Raw genomic sequence first — 22,038 nt, 5'->3', positions numbered from 1 at the left:
TCCTAAATAAATGTGTGTAAAATACTACAAATTCACTATAGGATATAATCAAGAATTTTAAAAAAATCCTTCGCATATCAATAATTATCTACATATATGTATACAAAAATTTAAATTCATACACATTCTTAAATGAATTCGTTTGGATCTTATCAATTCGAATTACCCTTCAACCTTAAATCTTGCGTCTTTCGAGCTCATCTATTTCAATACTCTTTCATCGACACAACAAATGCTAACTAAGCTAAATTATAAATGAAACTAGGCAGGGTTAGCTTGGTTTGTAGAGCGTTGGATTCGCATATCTTGGGTTGCAAGCTCGAGCCCCACCAGTCGAACACTCTCCATGAGTGGTGGCTGGCATACGTATAAATCTGTCGTGGTCACAGAGTCCTCCATGTCGAGAGAAATACCACTAGGGGTATTGGATCAGAGGTGATCGTTCTCTGATTCAGGTTTAAATTACGATCTGTGGATGAGTAAATTAAATGCATGAATGAAGACCGCCCAGTAAAAAGGGTTGTGACGTGTGTGTAGTTAAGTCGTATTCTTGATTCTAGAAGGCACAACTGAAAAAACAAGAGACGTAAAAATTTCGGCTTAAAATCACTGACTTCTGAAGGCAGGGGGCATGTCTATGACAAGTGCCATTAGAAACAACAAAATAAATGAAATTTTCCTTGTAAGACTCTGAATGCGTTACTCTTTCCCTTTTTTCAATTCCTACTATTAGTTAACACTCTCCCTATATATTTACATATCTTGTTCAAATTTTCAATCGTTAATAATATACTTTTTATTCATCCACTGAAGTTAAATATATTTTTTTAAAACTTGCAATGGATGACACTTGATGTTAATACATTTTTTTCAAATATAAATTCATTAATTATTAAATTTAATTAATTTTTAATGCTTTAAATAGAGTTTTAGCAGTTTGTAATGAAAAATGAAATCAAAGGCAGTAGCTCAATCGGTAAATGCAAGGATGTCAGTATTTTTCACGTGAAGGTGAAGAATGCGAGTTCAATTCTTGCGAAAATAGGAATTGACTTAATTTTCTTTTATATTACTTGTTCTGTTTTCCGCTTTCCTATTCAAATGGAGTGTCTTTTGATTATGGATTTCACATTTAAAACCATTTAAAAGTGGATAATTGTTCCATAATAATCATGAAAGAATAAAAATAATTTTGAAAAAATCACGGACAGGTTTCATTAAACATCGTTCATACCTGTTGAAGAAGTAGAATTTTGGAACCGTCAATATAAATATAGATGCATGTTACAAAAAAAATCAAGGAGAGTCATGCAAGTAACCATGAAATTTGATTTTCAGTCGATTTCAGGTAAACAACTATCTAAAATCAATCTTTTGATTTTTTTTTTTTTTTTTTTCATATTTCTTTTTTTTTCTGCTCTACAGAGTCATCTATCAATGTTTCTGGAACTGATTTTTTTTTCTCGAAGTCCATTTCCCCTTGTTTTGAATAGTATGTTCGACAATTTTGGAATATTAACATTGAGTAGTTCGCGGTATAGAGAGCTTAGAGTTTGGGTGTTTTAATTTTGTCACTTGTTTATAAATAACAGCGACGATTTAAATTTCTAATTAACATTATTAAAAAAATTGTTAAATTAAAACTAATCATTTATTTTGCTTTAAGCTCTGGTTATAATTTAATTTTATTTGTAAGTAAAAATTTTAAATCAGTTTTGTGGATGTTTATGATTTCTCAAATGTAGCTTGATGGTTCATTACTTGTTTTCCATTCATGTTAAGAATATTTCACCTATTCTTATTTTGAGAATAAATCTAACTTAAATTACAATTTATTTTCTTAATTAATACAATAATTAATTCATTTCACTTCATTTTTTAAAGAATACTTTTTTTTTCTTTTTAGCAGTTCATTATTAACCATTAAATATCTAAACCAATTCGTTACTTGACATCTTTAGAGTTAGATTTAAAATATTATTGTTCCTAATCTTGTGTAAGTTTAAGAAATGTTTGCTCGAAATTTCACAATTCGAATTAATTTTGGACAATAAAGTCAAATATATATATATACTACGCAGTACTATATATATATATATATATATATATATATAGGCTACGCAGTTGTTGCGCAGTAATTCAAACTGGGAAAATGTATTAATGTAAGTATTCTTGGAATTTACCGGTTGATTTCATTTGCAATGCTGTGCGTGTCTATGTTCGTCAAGGGAGCTTGAAATGGAACTAGTTTAATGCATTTAAATTTTTCTCACGTATTTATAATAAAAGAGTTTTTAATTTTGTTTATTTATATCTCTCCAAGATCCATTAAAAAGAAGATTAACTTCAATCAGGAAGCTGTTGTTAGTCGCACTTCTGATCGTGTATTATTAAACCATCGATCAATAAGTCATGCATCTTAGATGGCCGGTATCATTCAGCAGAAATAAAAATTTTATTAATTTTCTTTGGAATGAATGCTTGTTTTCATGGCAATAAAAACCATGATGATGTCATAGTTCTACATCAACCTTTTAAAAACACATCTGATGCCAAAGAAGCATACGTAATAATAAAGTAATACTGGTAAAAGCAGGCCAATCTTTAAAAAACGCATCTGCTTTCACAGAAGCATACATAATAATATTGCAATACTGGTAAAAGGAGATAAAAAAATATATGTGATCAAAAGATGATGATGAAAATCGCCATTTATACTTTATTCATTGCCTATGCGATTTCGAGCTTCACTATTCATTGCCTACAAGATTTCGTGCTTCAAAAGCCCCTAACATAAACAACATCATTTTTCACATTATAATAAAAAAAATTATTAAAAAAAAAAACAGAAAAAAATTTGATATCTGCTATCGCATATTTCAAGTTATCATGTGAGAAACTTTTTTTCGATGAATTGCTTACAGCAAGAAAGCGATATTTGAAACTGAGAATCGAAACGGTGACCTTTTGCGTTGAACATTGACGGTTGTAATTCAGAATCCAATTGGACACGTTCTAACAAAACACGTTCTAACGATATAAGGAAATCCATCTGCGCATGCGCAGTAGATGACACCATGGGGTTCTTCTATAGCTCCGTAGGATTAATATGGTGAAATCCCCATGTCTCTAACAGCACGTCAACCTTTACAAAATTCATCTGCTTTCAAAGAAGCATACATAATAATAATGCAATACTGGCAAAAGCAGGTGAAGCAGATAAAGATAAATATTTCCATTTATGCTTTAGTCATTGCCTACGCGATTTCGAGCTTCAGTTATTCATTTTCTTTAATTTTTCAAAACCCCGAAACGAAAACAACATCATGTTCTCACATGATAAAAAATATACTCACGTGCTAAGATCTAGAAAATCTAACATGATAATTTCTAAATTTTAATTTTTAATTAATGATTCATTACTAAAAATACTTTGGAATCTTACAATCTATTATTATCATGTGAGAACATGACGTAATTTTGGCTTGAGGTTTTTGAAGGTAACAAATAGTTGAAGCCTCAAAATGCGTAGGCAACAAATTGGCAATTTATCCCCTCCCTTTTTATCATGTGAGAACATGATATTGTTTTCGCTTGAGGCTCCGGCAACAAATTGTTAAAGCCTCAAAATGTAAAAGCAACAAATTGGCTATTTATCCCTTTTTTTTATTTTTAGAGTCGGCTTTCACACTACAGCCTTTCAAATATCTATCGTCTGCTAATGTAGTTTTATTTTGGAGTCGGCTTTCACAGTATAGTTTTTCCATTATCTATCTTCTGCTAATGTACTAGTATTTCCCTTGGAAATCACAGTATTATTGCCTAAAGTATTCAAGTAGTATTTCAAAAGTTCCTAGTGTGCCATGACTCATCAAAAAGTCTCCCATCAACCGACTCAACGGATTAAATTCAAAATTTATATTCTGTAGTTTTGATTTGATTTTAAATTGCATTTTTCTATTATAATATAATTGCAAATAATCTTTTTATATTATTATTTAAAATATCATGAGTTTTCATTTAAAATATTGAGTTTTTGGAAAATTTTCAAATCTATTCAAAAATTTTCAAAATTCCTATATACTTAATATTTAATGGTACGTGATAATTATACTAAGGTAGTAAATACCTCAGGGGAAATTATTACACCCCTGATAGTTATTAAGCTGCCCTCTATTATCACTGTGTCCAAATACTTGTTTTTTTTTCAAAATACAATTTTTTTTATATTACATGTTTTTTGTTTCTTTCTTATTTTTTTTCCTTTCTAAATACTATAAGAGTATTTTGAGTCTTGCGTTTGTTACATTCATTCACAAGTGTCTTGTTTAAAATCTTTGAATTTTGCAATTATTATCATTTCTAAATAATTTATTTAAATTGCATGCATGAATCTTGCATTATATGAAACCATTCAATTTTACAAGTATTCTTTTCATATCCAAGTTTTTCATTAGATATTTTTGAATCTTATATTTATGGTTTCAGTTCCAAGTATTTAATATAAACTATTTCAATTTTGCAAGTATTATTTTCATATTAAAGTTTTTTACCTGAAGTTTTGAATCTTGTGGTTTTATTTACAGCTAAAATACTTTATTTAAAATTATAACTTTACTGATATTTTATTTGTGTCAAATCATAGCAATATTGATATCATATTTAATAATTTAATACTTTATTTCTAATAATCTTGTTGAGTCAGATTTACTAACATTTAAGAATAATGTACCATTGACTATCCTCACCAAATTAAATCAATACTTGAGTTTTTACAGAATAATAGCCAGAAGGCATTTGTGCACTATATCATTTAAAATAAATAATATTTTGTTATTTCTGTTGATTATTAAGATTTTTATTAATATTTTCAGAAATTTAAGTCTTTTTATGCTTCTAATATAAAATGATGAATGATTTCTGTATTATTGTTTGTATAATGTGAAGGTAAGGGAAACTGAGGTGTCACTTTCAATATACTTTTAAATTAAACTTAATCAGACACCACTCTAAGGTATGGCTGTGTGTCGAGGAACCCGATACACTTCCAGTCTTGCTGTGGGGGGAAAAAATATAATGATATTTTAAAATCTTAATTTCTAAAACTTTATCTTAATTTAGCCCATCGTAACTTTATTCTAAAATATTCTCTTATTTCGTAATCCAATTCCACTTTCGGTTTAATTAATTCCTCTATAAAACTAATGCGCCATCAGTACTAAGTCTCAAATGTAAGTGACGCCTTAGGGCCCTTGAAAAGGTGTCAAAGGTCACCTCGCGTATTGAATAGGCGCATGGCCAGAAAACCTAGACTAGTGATCATTTCTTCGTCCCTTTTTGCCTTCTTTCTTACTTCTGCTTTTGTGATGCGTTCTTGTAAATAAAATGTTTTCCCGATAGATTAAAATGAATTTTAAAAAGATAAAATGTATTTTCAATGACTTCAAACCTGCATTCTTCTTCAACCAAAAAATGTTACATATTATTTAGCCGACAGGATTAAAATAACATTACACACACACACACACACACATATATATATATATATATATATGTGTGTGTGTGTATATATATATATATATATATATATATATATATATATATATATGAATTAATGATGTTTAATGACTTAAATTAATTAAGACAAATAATGACTTAAAAATAATAATGTCTCCTCACATGATAACTTGAAATTTGCGATACTAGATTTCAGTTTTTAAAATTTTTTATTTGTTTTTAATTTTATTATAAGATTCGCCATTATCTCGGAATTAAAAAAATACTTTTATCAATATTTTAACAGTTAAAGAGATTCTAGATGTATTAATGATGTGGAAAATACGATTGTTTATAAAATTTGAAAATACAATTGTAAAAGTATATATTTCTGTCTTAATTTATATCTTTTATAAATCATTTTTTAAATTGTTTCTAAAATTTTGCTCTGTTTTCAAGATTGGGTGATATTTTCATGAGCAGAGTATATAATTTTTGGATGTGGTCCGACACCATTTTCAAAGCAACAAAGACCGCCAAGGATTTCTATTACCATTTAAAAGTATTACAAGACTTTACGAAATCTGTAAGTTTATTTCAAAATTCTTTAAATCAAACTTTGTACTTTTTTGTGTATATTTGTGTATATTGGGAATAAAAGAAAAAATCGTAAATGCACATATTTATAGTTGGGATTATTAAAGAAGAAATTTCGCAGTTTCAATTGCAATAGATGGCTGCGTTGGGATGGTGGTTAGGTCTCGGCATCGGAATCGGAGGGTTCGAGACCCAATTCCGACGAATAACCGTCGTGCAAGTGGATTTGGTGCACCATAAATCCAAACGTCTTCTCGCTGGTGTGGTGTGAAAGTTTGGGGAGGGGTGTCAGCTCAAGAGTAGTTCTCGTCATCTCAACGTGGTTCAATATTATATATATATATATATAGTTGCAATTTCACACGTGATTCGTATGATTTTAAATAATTTTAAGAATCAAATGATTCGACATAAATATTTTAAAGAGCATGTATGAAAATTTTGTGAGAATCGAAATCTCTTCGAAATATTGGTGACATTATTCTAAATGGGATGTAATACAAGCAGTAATGGGTTTCGTAAACATCCTAGTGTTATATTGAAAATCATTCTGAACGTGCACCATCAGGTCAATTTGTGAATAAAACCATTGTCTTATCAAAGATTTTTTTAAAAACAATATAAATTCATACGGTCGAAATTTCCAATTGTGGGAAAGGAGTTGAGAGCAGCTCTCTAAAAATGGAAGAGAACGGATTAATATTTTCAAGGAGAAAATTTATTTTGGCGAAATGATTCTTAATATTCAAGTAATGTGATTAAAAAAACCAATTTTTATTAATTGAATAAAGATACAAATAAAAGGATAACAGTATAAACAGTTTAAGGATAACAGTATTTTTTAATCCTTTTGAAATCCTTAGGTTATCAAAGAGAAAAAAGCTCGCTACTTACAAAATCAAGAAGAGTTTGAGAAGAAAAAGCGCAAGGCACTGATGGACATGTTGCTGGAACGACATTTCAAATTTCAGGACATGAATGAAGATGACATCAGAGAAGAAGTGGATACCTTCATCATGGAGGTAATAATAATCTTTGTTTTTTCTTTCGGCGCCTATAGGAAATGAATTTTTAAATAGTTGATAGTTGAAAGGTATTTTAAATTTCCTATACACTTACATACAATATAAATATTATGACAAAATCATTCGACAATGACGCACTTAAATCCACTAATCACATAGTGTTATACATTAACTAAACGCTAACCCCGCGGCTTTAGCTTGCATCTATTTGTTCTATGTATGTATGATAAAAAGAATCAAAATAAATTTATTTCTTAGTTTTAAGGATTTTATATTCTATGCTTTAAAAGTTTAAAACCATTCCTCAAAAGTTAAGGACTGATTTTAAGGTAAAGGCTGAAAGGTTTAATTTTAAGGATTCATTTAAAGATTTAGATGAATTAGTTGGGGTTACGTGTAAAAATTAGGATTTAGATTCTTAAATTTGGCTGCACATAATTGAAGAAACATGGATTACCTACGTTCTTATAACGTTTTTAATGGTTTAAATTTTTGAGTAAAAATATTAGAAATATCAGGAAAAGAAATTCTAAAGGCGTTTTGTTCTCATACCCATAAAAGTTCATTTTTCTAAATGTGCATTGTGATTATGATTTCTCTTCAGCATCCCCTAATATGACGAAAATAACATTAATATATGTCAAAAAATTTGAGTGATCAAAAAACAACTTGTAAAAACGCTAGTTGAAAATATTTTTTTTTTTTTGAGAAAATTTTTGAAAGACTCTATTGATTTTTTATGAAGATCAAGCCTACTTCAAGTTTTATTCTATTTCAAATTTATTTTATCAGTTGGCTATTTCAACCAAGAGGACATAGTAATTGCCATTTCTTTATTTACTGGGAGACAATAAGGATTATCATACATTCCAAATTTATTCAAAGTGTCGGAGTAGTAACCTTCTGGGTTGCTGTTATTTGTTCCTATTTTTTATCTTTTAGTCGTAGAGAAAGAGATAAAAGGAATAAATACCTTCTATAGTTTCTTGGTATTTACTCTTTTGATATGTTTGGCACATGGCTGGAAATATCTGAAAATACCTTTAACCGTAATCCATTCAAAGTAGGAGTTCAACTCCACGATCGATTTTGTGAGGGAATCCGTCTTTTCATTCCAAGAAATATCTGTACGCACCAGAATTCAAGCTTATATAGTCTTTTAGTATAGGGTTGCTCTAATTAAAATCTTCCGACCTGCTTTCTGAATCATTTATGGGGATTTTAAAGATAGGCAGTTGAAGGTTTTTAGAACAGAGAAACAAACTTCAATTTTTTTTTTTTTCTGGACCTGAGAGGTCACCAATGACTGAACAGATTGCAAAAGCTTCGGCCACAATAATGGAATTAATGAAACGTATTCGATAAGCGAAATGTGTAATAATAATATTTTTAAAAATGATACTAAAACAGCATTTCAATAATTTACAAGATTTATATAAATCACAAATAAACAGTGCTGTTTCTTCTTATCAACAATTTCGGAAGTCCGTCGTGAAATATGCCCTATAAATCGCTTTTAAGAGGATAAAATTAAAGTGTTACTACAACAATTATTTTAAAAAAAAAAATTTTGCAAATAGTAATTTACAAAACAGTGGTAATCAATATAATTTGATCCTTTTAGGTTTGAGGTTTCCTATTCACATGACAGTTACTGTTCATTATCTGTGTTGTCATGGGAGCTGAAGGTTTCAGAAGACGTTTTTAATATTTGTAAAGTAATTTGGTGAATATTTTCTTACTAGGGTCACGACACCATCGCCATTTCTATGATCTGGACCCTGTACCTCATCGGGCTTCACCCAGAAGTTCAAGCTAAGCTCCACGAGGAACTGGACAGGACATTCGGAAGTGACAGGGATTCGGCTATAACGATAGACGATCTCAACAATCTGAATTACATGGAATGTGTCATAAAAGTAAGGCTTTCCTTTAAAGCATTAACATAGTTTTTATTCAGAAGTATATGGTAATAATAGATTTTAAGAAAAATGTAAGCTATTGCCTAGTTTTATGAGGATTGGTACATAAAGTCATTTTTTTTACATTTCGATTCTAACTTATATAGTAGTAAGAAGAATTAAAACGCTGATTGTTTGCCAAATCAATTCAGGCGTGTGAAGTAGTAGCCACAAAATTTGAAGCAGATGGTCGAGTTTGTTTATTTCTGTTATTTTTATAAACTATCTTATTCAAGTTGCCTCTAAAAATATAGTTCAAGAAAAGTAAAGGAGCAGTGAATGATTCTTTGGAAGGTTTTTTCCGCTAGATGAACCGCCATGTCACTTTGAGAAAGATCGTGGTAGATTTTGATGTTGCAATATATAAACTTCACTTTCAAAAATAATACAATAGCTGATATTGCGAATAACTCAGCCAATGTGAAGCGTGATAAGAGGAAGAGTATAAAACTTGAACTAGCACTTTTTTCTCTGAAGACGCTTGTTTCTTGTTTTCACATAGCATGATTATCTAGTCCACATAAACCACAAATTGACTACTCCGACCCGCTGGAAGACACACGGAAAAATCTGAAAGACCGGATAGTCGCAACAGCAACACTGGTAAAAACTGCGGTTGAGTCCTAGGTACAAATTTTCCCAAACGAAGTACACCCCGTCATCGATGGTACAAGCCAGACCCCCAACTTTTCAAGTATCATCCAAGGTAGCAAGAACTAAACACCATGCCGAAAGCATCTCATCCTCCATTATGAGGCGAACAACTCCCCTTCGTGACACAATCAGATAGTCCATATACACAGCAGATTTTCGGTGATATCGGGTTTCGAATTTGTGAATAAAAGTTCCGAAGCTGAGATTTAGAACAAGCAATGAAAGTAAAGATTTGAGAGTGAATGAAACCACTGCAGGTGTTTACATCACAACATATGGTAAAATCTTTATGAAGATTCTTCTTATATGATGATACCCGCTACTACAGTTATCTGATAAAGTCAATTCATTGTCAGAGAATATGAATGAAAACAAAGATTAGAGGCCTTTACACATTGTAATGATCTCTTTGAGTAAAATCTTATCTATTTCTGTTTACAAACATTAAATTGTATTAGTCCCGTTATCATATCTGAAGGTAACTAAAATAGTAAACATTTTTGAAATGTTTTGAACTTCTTATTGAGTACTATTTTAAAATCCTGAAATGATATCTTTCTATTTTTATTCTGAAGTATTTCTGTCACTCATCCAATATCTAATCAATTTTAAATTGGGAAATCCTTTGAATGGATTTAAAAGAAACTGGCAATAAAAATAAAATATTTAATGGATTACTTAGTGAAAACTGGGAGAAATAGTTATTCTTTTTTAATTAGTTCTTATTATGCAAGATATAGCAAGAAAACAGCAGGATTGTTTTTGTTCCAACAAGCTGATAATTTAAGAAATGATAAATTAAACATCGAAATGTTAAGTGTCTCTTACCTATTATTTACTTATGTTTCACTATCACATTTCGATGTTTGACTGAAAAAGAGAATTGCTTCTTAATGTTAAATTCTGCCTTACAAATAAGCTACCCCTGACAAAATTTCTTTTTTATTGCAATACTGAGTCATTCATCTATATCATAAGTGAATGCTTATCGTTTATGTAAATTTTGATTTAAAATTTTCAAAGATAGTGTATGAAATATTGAGAATTGTCTATGTATGACTGACGAAAATCAGCAAATACTTTCGACATCAAAGGATTTGTGCATATTGAGAGGGCACCTGAAAGTCAAAACAATCAACTAACAGTATTGCCTGTATTCAGTGGTGGGGAGGTGGTCGGCCGTTAACAAGAAGTATTGCCCAGAACAATCGCATTGTGATAGAATCTGGAAAATCAAATTGTGACTTATTCATCAGGAAAACATTCTGAATCTAATATTAAGTGCATGTTAAATCGATTTTAACCGAACAGGGGATACCCATCCTAAGAAACCAAATCTAATCTCGGTTTTCCTAAACGTGGATTTTCGTTATTACTTTCTAGGGTCAAAGAAAGTGCTAGAAAGACCTATGGATATAATAAAAGATGAATGAAAGAAAAAGCTTTCTAGTTAAGTAGAGATTTCAGACCATCATTTGAGACAAACTTTCGAACAATGGAAAATTCCAATGCAATTATTAAACACCAAATTTGTAAAAAAATAAAAAAAATAAAAGTTTTAAACTTTGATTCACAATATTTTTAGCCGTTTCTGGTATTTATGTCTAATGATGTTTTTATCTTGTATAAAATTCATTTGTATCTCATTGAAACTTGGAATTTCTATGTATATAGGAATCCAACAGAATCTACTCTGTTGTACCAATTTTCGGAAGACAGGTCTATGAAGATACTGAAATTTGTAAGTATTTCCATGTGTCCTATCAATACCTTGTAAATCTGCAATAGATCCATGATAGAAAATTACTTTTTTAAAAGCATGTAGTTTATAATAATGAGATTTAAAACTATTAATATACAGACTTGTAAAAATCGTCCTAAACTTTCTCTGAAAGTATTTTTCGCCCAAATAAGGAAAGTATATATGACTTTCATAAAATTATATTCTATTTTTTACAAAATAATAAAGGGTAAGTATATTTGTCATCTTTAACTGATTCTCTTTTCAATGAATGTTTGTAAGATTATATTAACATTTTTAGTTATTAGAATAGCTTTAACAGTTCTGAAATGTTCCAGGAAAAATCCAAGGATTATCTTAAACAAACTAGTAAGTATTATATAAATCTCAATTCCAATTTGAAGGTAGTTACATAGTAGTTGCAAAAATAAAACAAATGAAAATATTTCAGTCGAATAATATTGCATCATACTTGAGTTACTGCATCACCATGACTTCTACATCTAACTGCAAGTTTTCAGTCATCTAACTGTTGATGACACTTTTTTTATTTTCTCCTACAATATGAGCAATGAGCTATGAAATTAAATTGATTTGAAACACTGGGAGGTGTATGCATTACAGGATCAGGAAACCTTGTCATATCAATGAATTATCTGCAAATAATCATCGAAGAATAGACTAAGTAAATAGTATTTAAAACCCATGTTTCTTAGCAAGTATTCGTTTCCTGGTACTTTGAACATAAAGACGTGAGACGATGACGTTTCCATTCCTGCGTTACTAATGATTCGAGTAGCCTAAACTCTCCGGACATTTGTGTATACAGTACAATTCCGAGTATCGGCTAAATGGTGCGGAAAGGCAGGCCGAATAACAAAAAAGCCGGAGTTCTATGAATTCATTTCTTTGTCCACCAATACCAGAAGACAAAGTTTTTATACCAAAACGCACTGTTATAACATTCTTTTTCTCATTTATTGAATACTAAACCTTTTTATTTATCTCAAACCACTTAAAATGTGAACGCAGCCTCGAACAGGTGTAAATTCTGTAATGCCCAACTTAAATGCTGGAAACGTAAAGAAAACATTCACGCAAATCATAGGCCTAATTCGTAAGTAAATTGACTCCAGCTGATGATAGTTCACACTGGTAATTAATACACAGATATGAAAAGGTAATCTTAAGATAAGAGTCAAAACTTACAGTTTTTAGTTTTTGAAAAACTAGGCCGGATAGTACGGAATCCGGATGGTCGCACCGGATACTTGGGAGTGTACTGTACTTTTATAAAATTATTGTATACGTAATTTAAATTTTTAAAAAAATGGTTTTAAACTATTTTTTTAATTGAGTAAATTTTTGCATGCATAATAATATTTAAAGAAAGCAAAATATGGTCCCCTCATTTTACAGTGAAAATTTATTACTATGTATTAAGCTTTAGTATAGGATGTGCATTTACCTAGGGGAAATTGTTTTAAAAATGTTTATGCAAAGCATTTTGTGTATTCTTAGGCGGTTACACTGTTCCAAAAGGTTCTTCTTGCATGGTGTTGAACTATTACCTGCACAGAGACGAAACCATTTTCCCTGATCCTGAAAAGTTTGATCCAGACCGATTTTTGCCAGAAAACGCGGCTGATATTCCCGAATATGGATTCCTTCCTTTCTCCGCTGGACCTAGAAATTGCATTGGTAAGAGTTATTAACGGTGATGAAGCTTTTTTCTTCAATTCTATAAATTATTGAAAATTATTCTTTATTCCAAATTCTTAAAAATGCGTTATATTTTAGTATTAAAAAAGCATCTTCAAATTTTAAATGCGTTATATTCAGGATAAGAACTACATGAATAAACTCGGGAATAATAGCATTTCAGTTGAAAAGAAACACACTATGAATGCGGACACACCGATACTTTTTAAATTTAAAATGTGTGTGTGTGTGTGTGTGCGTATGTGTGTGTGTGTGTGTGTGTGTGTATGTGTGTAAAAGCACATATTTTTTTAATCAGAAGGCAGTTTCGAAAAGCAGTGAAGAGAAGAGACTTTGCATTTTTTAAGTTAGCTTTAATCCATCCCGGGAAGACATAATTTATTAACAAGAAGGTGCGGACAAGGCACGTCCGGCACAGTGCGGCACAAAAGCAAAAGTGGGGAAGAGCGAGAAATAAATTATTCCTCGTCTTATATAACATGAATTATTGATAGGGAAAATATTTTTTTTTACAGTGCTAATATATTATTAAGATTCTGATAGGGATTTCTGCCGCATTTCATTCACAAACAAGGGAAACAAAGGGATATTTTAAAAAAGAATATGCCTTTTGAACATTTTTCTAGCCCTTCACGTGGAGCATGTGATAGTGTCGGTGTTTAGTAGATTCAGCAATTTTATAAAGCTTCTCTTGAATTAATTAAGTAGAGAAAATGGAATTGGATCAGGAAAAAGGAGAATGAAATTACTAAAGGCTAAATTAAAATAAAGTTTTGGAAATTAATTTGGATTAAATTAAGAGTTTAAAATATCATTTCAATATCCCCATCACCACCACCACAAGACGTGGTATTGCATGGTGTTCCTTTGACACACAACCATACCCTACAGTAATGTTCAAATGAGATGTTAATATTTAAAACTATATTGAAAGTGACACCAAGTTTCCTTTACCTTCACATTATACAGACGTTAATACAGAAATCCCATTCATCATTTTATATTTGAAACATAAAACGAATTATATTTGTGAAAATAGTATATAAGCTTATATAATCATCAATAATAACAACAAAATGTTAAATGATATGGTGCACACATGTATTCTGGCTATTATTTTGTAGTTCACTAATTTGGTGAAAATAATTTGACAGTCTTGCTTATATTATTCTTAAATTCTAGAAGTCTGACTGAACAAAATTATTAAATTATAAATAAAGTATTGAATTATTAAATACATTATCAATATTGTTATGATTTCACCCAAATAAAATATAATTATAGTTATGATTTCAAATAAAGTATTTTAGCTGTAAATAAAAGCACAAGATTCAAAACTTCAGTTAAAAAAACTTGGATATGAAAATAATACTTTCAAAATTGAATGGTTTCATATAAAACTTTTAGAAATGTAAATAAATGTAATATTCATGTATTTCAAAGAAATTATTTGGAAATGATAGTAATAATTGCAAAATTCAAAAATATCACATGAAGAACTTGGAACTAAAAGTAATAAATACAAGATTCAAAGATTTGAAACAAAACACTTGTGAATGAATGTAACAAACAAAAAAAATCAAAATACTCTTATAAGATAAATATTTTAAAAACAAAAATATAAAAAAATATTTGGATAATTGAAAAAATATATATATATTTGTATTTGTAAACTTGCATTTTGACACAGTGATAATAGATGGTAGCGTAATGACTGTCAGAGGTATAACAATTTCCCCTGAGGCATTTGCTACATTATTCTGATTATCGTGTGCCATTATAAAGTATGTAAAAATCTTGATCTGTTACATTTTTTCATTCACAAGGTCTGTATGGATATTAAAACATAAAAGCACTCTGACACTATAAATACCAGAGTATAGTTTAATTACAATCAGAGGTGTAACAAATTTCCTCTGAAGTACTCACTAAATTTCTCTGATATCATGTGTCATATCTTTTGTTTATTTATTTTTTTTAATTTAAAAACCTTGGATTGAGATAAATTTAATTTATTTGGGGGAACCATCTTTCGTAAATTTGCAAGCATATAAACAAATTTCAAATGCAACACACTTTTATATTATGCATAAATTAAAAATAATAAATTTCAAAAACTCAACATTTTAAAGTAAATTAATAATACTTTGAATAATAAGAAGAAAAATATCATTTGCAATTGTATTCTAATTTAAAAATACAATTCAAAATAAAATCAAAAGTACAAAATATAAACCTTGACTTTCACCCGTTCAGTCAATTGATGAAGGCTTTTTTTAACACTTATAACTTTTTGATGAATCATAAAAGGCAATTTTGAGCACTGTACTGATGAGCCAAGGTGATTGTGATGATAATTTAACAAACAAATAATATTTTGAGAAACTGGATGAATCATGGCGTACTAGGAATTGGAACTTCTTGAAAATATAGTTTCACGCACATGAGGAAATGGAGCATAAACAGAAGCGTATTGAGCCGCAGAGCCTAAGTGTCGGATGAGGTCACTGGTTACTGCAAGTACCATAGGTGATGTGGTGAACATGAACAGAATGCAGAGGATATCTCATCGGCTGACGTTGAACGACGCAGCGAAGCTGTGCCACGCTAGAATGCAGACGGCTGGCCATGACGAACCACGGATACACGGGAGACCCCTGGACATGACGAAAAGCGTCGGCGAAGAGCTATTGCATCATTCATTTTACTTGCCTCTACCGCGTATTAATTTTAATTAATTTGACAATTTTGCACAGGAAAATATCCTTGTCGACTAAACAATACGTGAGCACATAATTTTTTAATCAAAAGGCATTTTCGACAAACAGTGAAGAGACTTTGCATTTTTTACGTTCGCTTTAATCCCTCCCGGGAAGGCATAATTTATTTACAAGAAAGTGCGGACAAGGCACGTCCGCCACAGAACGGTACAAAAGCAGAAGTGGTGAAGAGAGAGAAATAAATTATTCCTCGTCTTATATTACATGAGATGTTGATAGAGAATATATTTTTTATAGTGCGAATATATTATTAAGATTCTGATAGGGATTTCTGACGCATTTCAATCACAAGAAAGGGAAACACAGGGATCTTTTATAAAGCTACTCTAATAAAGATAAATTAAGATAATTCTAAAGTAAAATAAAGCTTTGAAAATTAATTTGGATTAAATTAAGAGTTTAAAATATCATTACACACACACACACACACACACACACACACACACACACACATATTATATATATATATATATATAAACACTGTAATGGGTAAGAGTAATGCATACTTTAAAGATAAAAGAGATTCTGAAGAATCAATAGAAATAAACATAAAGAAACTAATAGTAGTGAAATGTTACCAAAAAGACGAACACATGTTAGGCTATTAAGAAGTGATTCTCATGAATGCTCTGGGGTCGTAGACGTATCATCAGGAGAATGAGTTTGGAAGGAATAGATAATTTGCCTGAAATATAGAAATTTAGTGGGTGCACCCGGATAAACGCTTTGATTTTGCTAAAATTAGGTAATAATTAGAAATCATTAGAAGTTTTTGAATAAATGTTGAATGTGAATTATGAAATACAATTATATTCCATTCCAAATCAATAATAATTTTAATCAGCATTATGTAAAAGCTATAAAAGGAATCAAGTTTTTTAAATAAAAATAAAATGGTTATTCCATGCACAACTATTAATTATTAAATCTTATCGGAAGGGATTAATAAAATAATATCACCATTTTTTCTTAAAAAGGACTCTATCAGGAATATAATGATATTCTTTTGAATTACAATTATTTTTAGAAAGAGTTATTCAAAATAATGTTATTAAAAGGTGTAAAATCAAGATGAAATTTGAAATTTTGAAATGTATATCAAAACTACACAAATATAATACGGTTTAAATTTTAAACAGTGAGACATTTTTATTTCAATAAAAATCTATTAATTTTAATGACATTAGAATAGGGAAAGATTAAGTTGTTAAAAATAATTAAAATTTTAAATCTTGAACTAATGCTAATTTATCACTGGAATTTTAGAATTTATAATTCCTTTTTCTCAGTATAAACTTTTAGGAACATTTTTCTTATTATAATGGTTGAAAAAAGCAAAAAAAAAAAAAAAAAAAAAAAACATAGTAAACGCAAAAGAAATCGTAAATAATTACTGACTAAATATAATTGAATAATATTTAATAGATGTAACGACACATATGTGACTAAATGTAAACATCTTGAGCCAAGCCAATTTTCAAAACTTAAGTATTCCCTTTCAATTTGATATATGGAAATGCCATTCGCCAATCGCAATTTGAGTTCTAGAAATAAGGTATTTTCAAAATGTATTTTTGTCACGATTAATATTTTTATGACTTTAATAATACTGCAATTCTAAGAATTCTCTAAGGGCAATTTCTAAGAATAATTTGATATTCACAATTCTATTGAAAATAAAATTGCAGAAGAAAAAAATTATGACCTATTGGAGAGTTTCTTAAATGTTTGGTTGAATTATTAAGGGATTAAGTGTACATGGTTCCATTATTTGTATCTCAACTGAAATGGAACACTGATAAGAAAGAATTGTGCATTGTTATTTTTCATCTTCAACTGATAACGCAAAAAGTTTAAATAAAAGATAATTTGCACAATTTTTTGCGAAAGCTGAATCAATAATCTAGGATTTCAACATACATCAATGCTTAACTGATTAGGTTTTGGTCATGTTTTTATGTAATTTATCAATTAATTTGAAGAAAAAAGAATTTTTTGATTAAAAAAATACTTTATATGAATTTTCAAATATGGCTTGGTTAAATATTTTAATAATCTTGCATGACATTCTTCAATAGTTAAAGGAAATGGAGAAAAAACATTTAAGAGAAATGAACAAATTTTATTGACAGGGTTTGAAAATTATTTAAATACTTTTAACGAAGTTTGAGAACTTCACTAACGATTGGGCAATAATAATTAAGTCAGTTCACAATAAAATGCAATTGGAAATATTTTTAATGATACATTACATTAAACAAGGAATTCAAGAGAACATTATTGAACTTTAAAAAATTTTAAATTTATTTCAAGTGATTTTACATCTTTTCAAAACGAAATTCGAAAGAATAGAATTATTAGATTTATGTATAATGGTACGATGGCATTAGTTGTATTTCAAAGCAGCATAGTGAAGTAAAAATAAATTTCGAAATTATATATCCGTAAAACGAAAGTGATGAAGGAATGAGACGAGATGCAGTTCTGTAAGGTGTGCGCGCGTTAATGTCTTGTCGTCTCTTTCACTTTTGTCTTTGTTTTGTGTGAAATTTGATCATTAAAGAAATGTTCCCAAAAAAATAAGTCCTTTCCCTTCCACTGCACGGATCACAATGATCAACATTCCGCCAAAATTTTCGATTCTTTCAAATTATTTCTACCTCATTCTCACCCATTTCCTAAGTGATGTTACTAATTCAGTGGCCGGCACTGGATATTATAAAAAGAATAATAATAAAAATTTGACTCACTCCTCGAAAAAGTTAGCATCACTGAGTAAATCTTTGCATACGTTTGATACGCTCAGATAACGCTTTATTTAACGAAAATAAATCATTCATATAAAAGGAATAAACTTTCAAAAAATTTTAATTTTTCCCTTGTAAGAACATAAATTATTCAAATCTGTTTGAAGCATCGCAGCGAGAATGTTTCAAGCTTGATTTGTTTATGTTTTTCGAAGCTTTATTCCTCATTATAGCAACGATAAAATACTTAAGAAAGTGAATCTTAATACGAGTTTGTATAAATTAAATAAATAAGGAAATTTATAAAATATAATAGAAGTTATTTTGAAACATTTATTGAAAATAAAGAAATAAATTGTACCTATCAAAAACAGGTTCCAATGAATAGGATTTTTTCGAAACATCAAATGGTTTAAAAACAGTTCTGGTGTAGTAATAAATTTCTAATTTACTGAGGAAAATCGATAACTTAAAAATTATTTTTCACTCCAAGAAATCTGATAAATATTTGGAAAAATAATTTTACGACATACAAAGTTTACTAACTTTAGAATAAACGATTTGCCCTACTTTGCATTTCCAAATATGTTTTACATCTGGCAAAAATCATGATGCATCGTTCAATTTATAGACATCATTCAATTTAAAAATTTTATCATATTAATAAATTTAATCTAGCAGTTAACAGCGTTTTAAATAAAATTGTAAAAAATAATACTTAAAAAAGAGTTTCATTTAAAGTTTAAATATATAAATCTGTCTGATTAGTGCCTGAAATGTTAAAAGAATTAAATTCAAGGAACTAAAATATCGTAATGAAGGTTCACAGTCTAAGATTCGTATCATCCAAACTACAACAATAAAGAATTCTTTTAATATTTCTTTCTTTCTTTTTCTTTGAAATTTCATTCTTTAAACGGACTATGTAAAATAGATACGGTATCACTATCTTATTAATCTACAAACTACCCTCTATCCTTCGCGTTTATAAACAAGATCCATCGTTATTATTATTAATTTAATACAATGACTACACTTGCAAATAGATAGCAGAATAATCTGTAGTTTTGTTTGTAGATAGAAATCATGTATTATACTTTGATATGAGAAAATTTTGTGGAGCATGAAATGAACTCCAATTAAATAAGCAAAATTGATTTTGGTTATAAAAAGACTTCTCAGAGTTTATTTCAGTTCACAAATTTCATATAACAACATTATGTGGAATTAAAGTTTGTCGATCCATTATTAGAACTGGAGAGTTCTTGCAATCTTTGAAGTAATCTGAATTAATTTTGTTTGGCATATTTTCAACGTTGCTTTTCTGATATTTCAATGATTTTATGGAATACAAATCATTACCTAATCAAATATTGTTGTAAAAATTTGTTTCGGACCTACAAAATTTCAAAAAAAAAATCAAAAGAATACTTATATTTGTGTTTAAGCGTCAGTTAAAAATGCTTAAAATCTTGTATTCATATTCAAATAAATAAAAATGGGATAAAATATATTGTTTCGGATGCATACCAGTCTGTTCTTAATTGTAGCGATATTCCGAAATCAGCACTTTTCAACTGCTAATTGCCTTTTGTTTTTATTTTTAATTTCCATTCCCACAAAATCAATTTCTTTCATTTTATTTTTATCATTTTCTGTTAGCATCACAAGACTTCCATCTTAGAAAATATTATTAAAAATTTTATTAATTATAAGATCAAAAATAAATATTACCATTTAATGCTATTATTCTGTAAGGAAAAATTATATTTCAAAAAACAATGTCTTTAGATTAACTGATAGCAAAGAATATTAAAGAATCTTTTCAATTCACGAAATTGCTAGATTGATAAATTAGTTGATCATCATTAATTCTTTAGTAAATTAACGTATTTTGAGCTTTACTAAGGGCATAATATCTATAACATAGAAATCCAAATATTTTCTAATTTCAAGCTTATATACTAAGGGCATATTAACTATAATATCTGAGTCTAATTTTCGCTGATTTTTCAGGTAAAGTGTTCGCTATGCAGGAAATGAAGACTATCCTCAGCTATATTTTGAGGAGATTTGTTCTACAATCGCTTGATGGAAGGGAGAAAGTGAAGCCTGTGGTTCATGTGGTTCTGAACAACTCGATACCCGTTCGCATTCGGTTCCGAAACAGATCGAATGACAACTGACAGTGATTTTCGTCTTCTTTTTTATGTTAGTAGTTATTGAAGCAGAGTTCCCAAATTCCATTTCGCCAGGCTGGACACGCCATGATCCCTCTTCGCGTTTTAATAAAATTCATTATGTTAATTCCCAGTATGCGGAAAAGAATAAAAATGACAATAACCCTTTCAAAAGAAAAAAAAATTAAGATTTTTCTTTCATATGTGATTTAACTAGGCATAGACTCATAGCATCATTTGCATTTCTTTTACATTTCATCCTCAAATATGAAAAAAGTAATGATTTATTTTTGCTTCTAAAATATTTTCGATATATATTTATTGTTATGTGATCTGTCTTAAGTCAGTAAAAAAATTGCAATGTAATAAAAATACTAATTTAATAAATTTTTGAAATTTGTTGCTTGTCTCATTAATGTTATTATTTTATTCGAAATCACAGGATTATACTTTACATCAAAATAATTCAACTTTTCTACTAGTTAAATATAAATATGAATTAATTCTCACATAATATATATGTTTAACGAATAGCAAACATCAAGTCGTGCTAAATCGTTTCGTTTTCTCATCTCTATTTATTGAGATAAATACTTAAATATGTTATGGTAAAGAATGCATATCATCCATTAAGTGGTTTATAATTGGAAATTTTCCAGTTGAAACTTGGCCGGTTTATAATTTTTAGAAGCAGTCATTAATCTTAAGATATTTTCTTTGAGTAATAAATTTGATGCCAACAATGTATTCGAAGAAGAAGAAAATCTATTGCTTTACTAGAATTACTGTATTTCTCATTTTTCTATAAGAAGTTGTTTGAATCTTAGTTTCATAAAATGCTGTAAAATTATGGTTACAAAGTAGAGATACTTCTGAGTCAATGTGAAGTATCTAATTTAATCAAACTATACAGTTTCTGACTCTTTGTATGTTCCATTTTGAAACTGTATAGTATTGAATTCATTGTTACCAATTCCTTTCATTCTTAGAAAAATAATTGTGTGCGTTTTTCTTTCCTTCATTTATAAAATCATGATCAATATTTTTTTAAAGTGTAAGTTGATTTTATAATTCTACATTAAATATAAACAAAAAGCTGTATTCTAAATTAAATATAATTCTAAGTTAAATACAA

General features: G+C 29.1%; 1 protein-coding gene across 1 annotated transcript in view; it reads left to right on the top strand.

The window, feature by feature from the left end:
* Positions 1-21,286, top strand: part of LOC129981730 (cytochrome P450 4V2-like) — a 29,863-nt gene extending 8,577 nt beyond the window's left edge. The window contains exons 6-11 of the mRNA XM_056092691.1: positions 5,956-6,082; positions 6,957-7,115; positions 8,864-9,037; positions 11,408-11,474; positions 12,996-13,175; positions 20,740-21,286. Of these exons, the coding sequence (XP_055948666.1) occupies positions 5,956-6,082; positions 6,957-7,115; positions 8,864-9,037; positions 11,408-11,474; positions 12,996-13,175; positions 20,740-20,909 (877 nt within the window). The 3' untranslated portion in view covers positions 20,910-21,286. The remainder of the gene's footprint in view (positions 1-5,955; positions 6,083-6,956; positions 7,116-8,863; positions 9,038-11,407; positions 11,475-12,995; positions 13,176-20,739) is intronic.
* The last annotated feature ends 752 nt before the right edge of the window (positions 21,287-22,038 follow it).

The sequence above is a fragment of the Argiope bruennichi genome, chromosome 8 (genome assembly GCF_947563725.1).
Source record: "Argiope bruennichi chromosome 8, qqArgBrue1.1, whole genome shotgun sequence".
Classification (NCBI taxonomy): domain Eukaryota; kingdom Metazoa; phylum Arthropoda; class Arachnida; order Araneae; family Araneidae; genus Argiope; species Argiope bruennichi.
The sequence above is the reverse complement of the archived record's forward strand: the minus strand, read 5'-3'. Positions and strand labels throughout refer to the sequence as shown.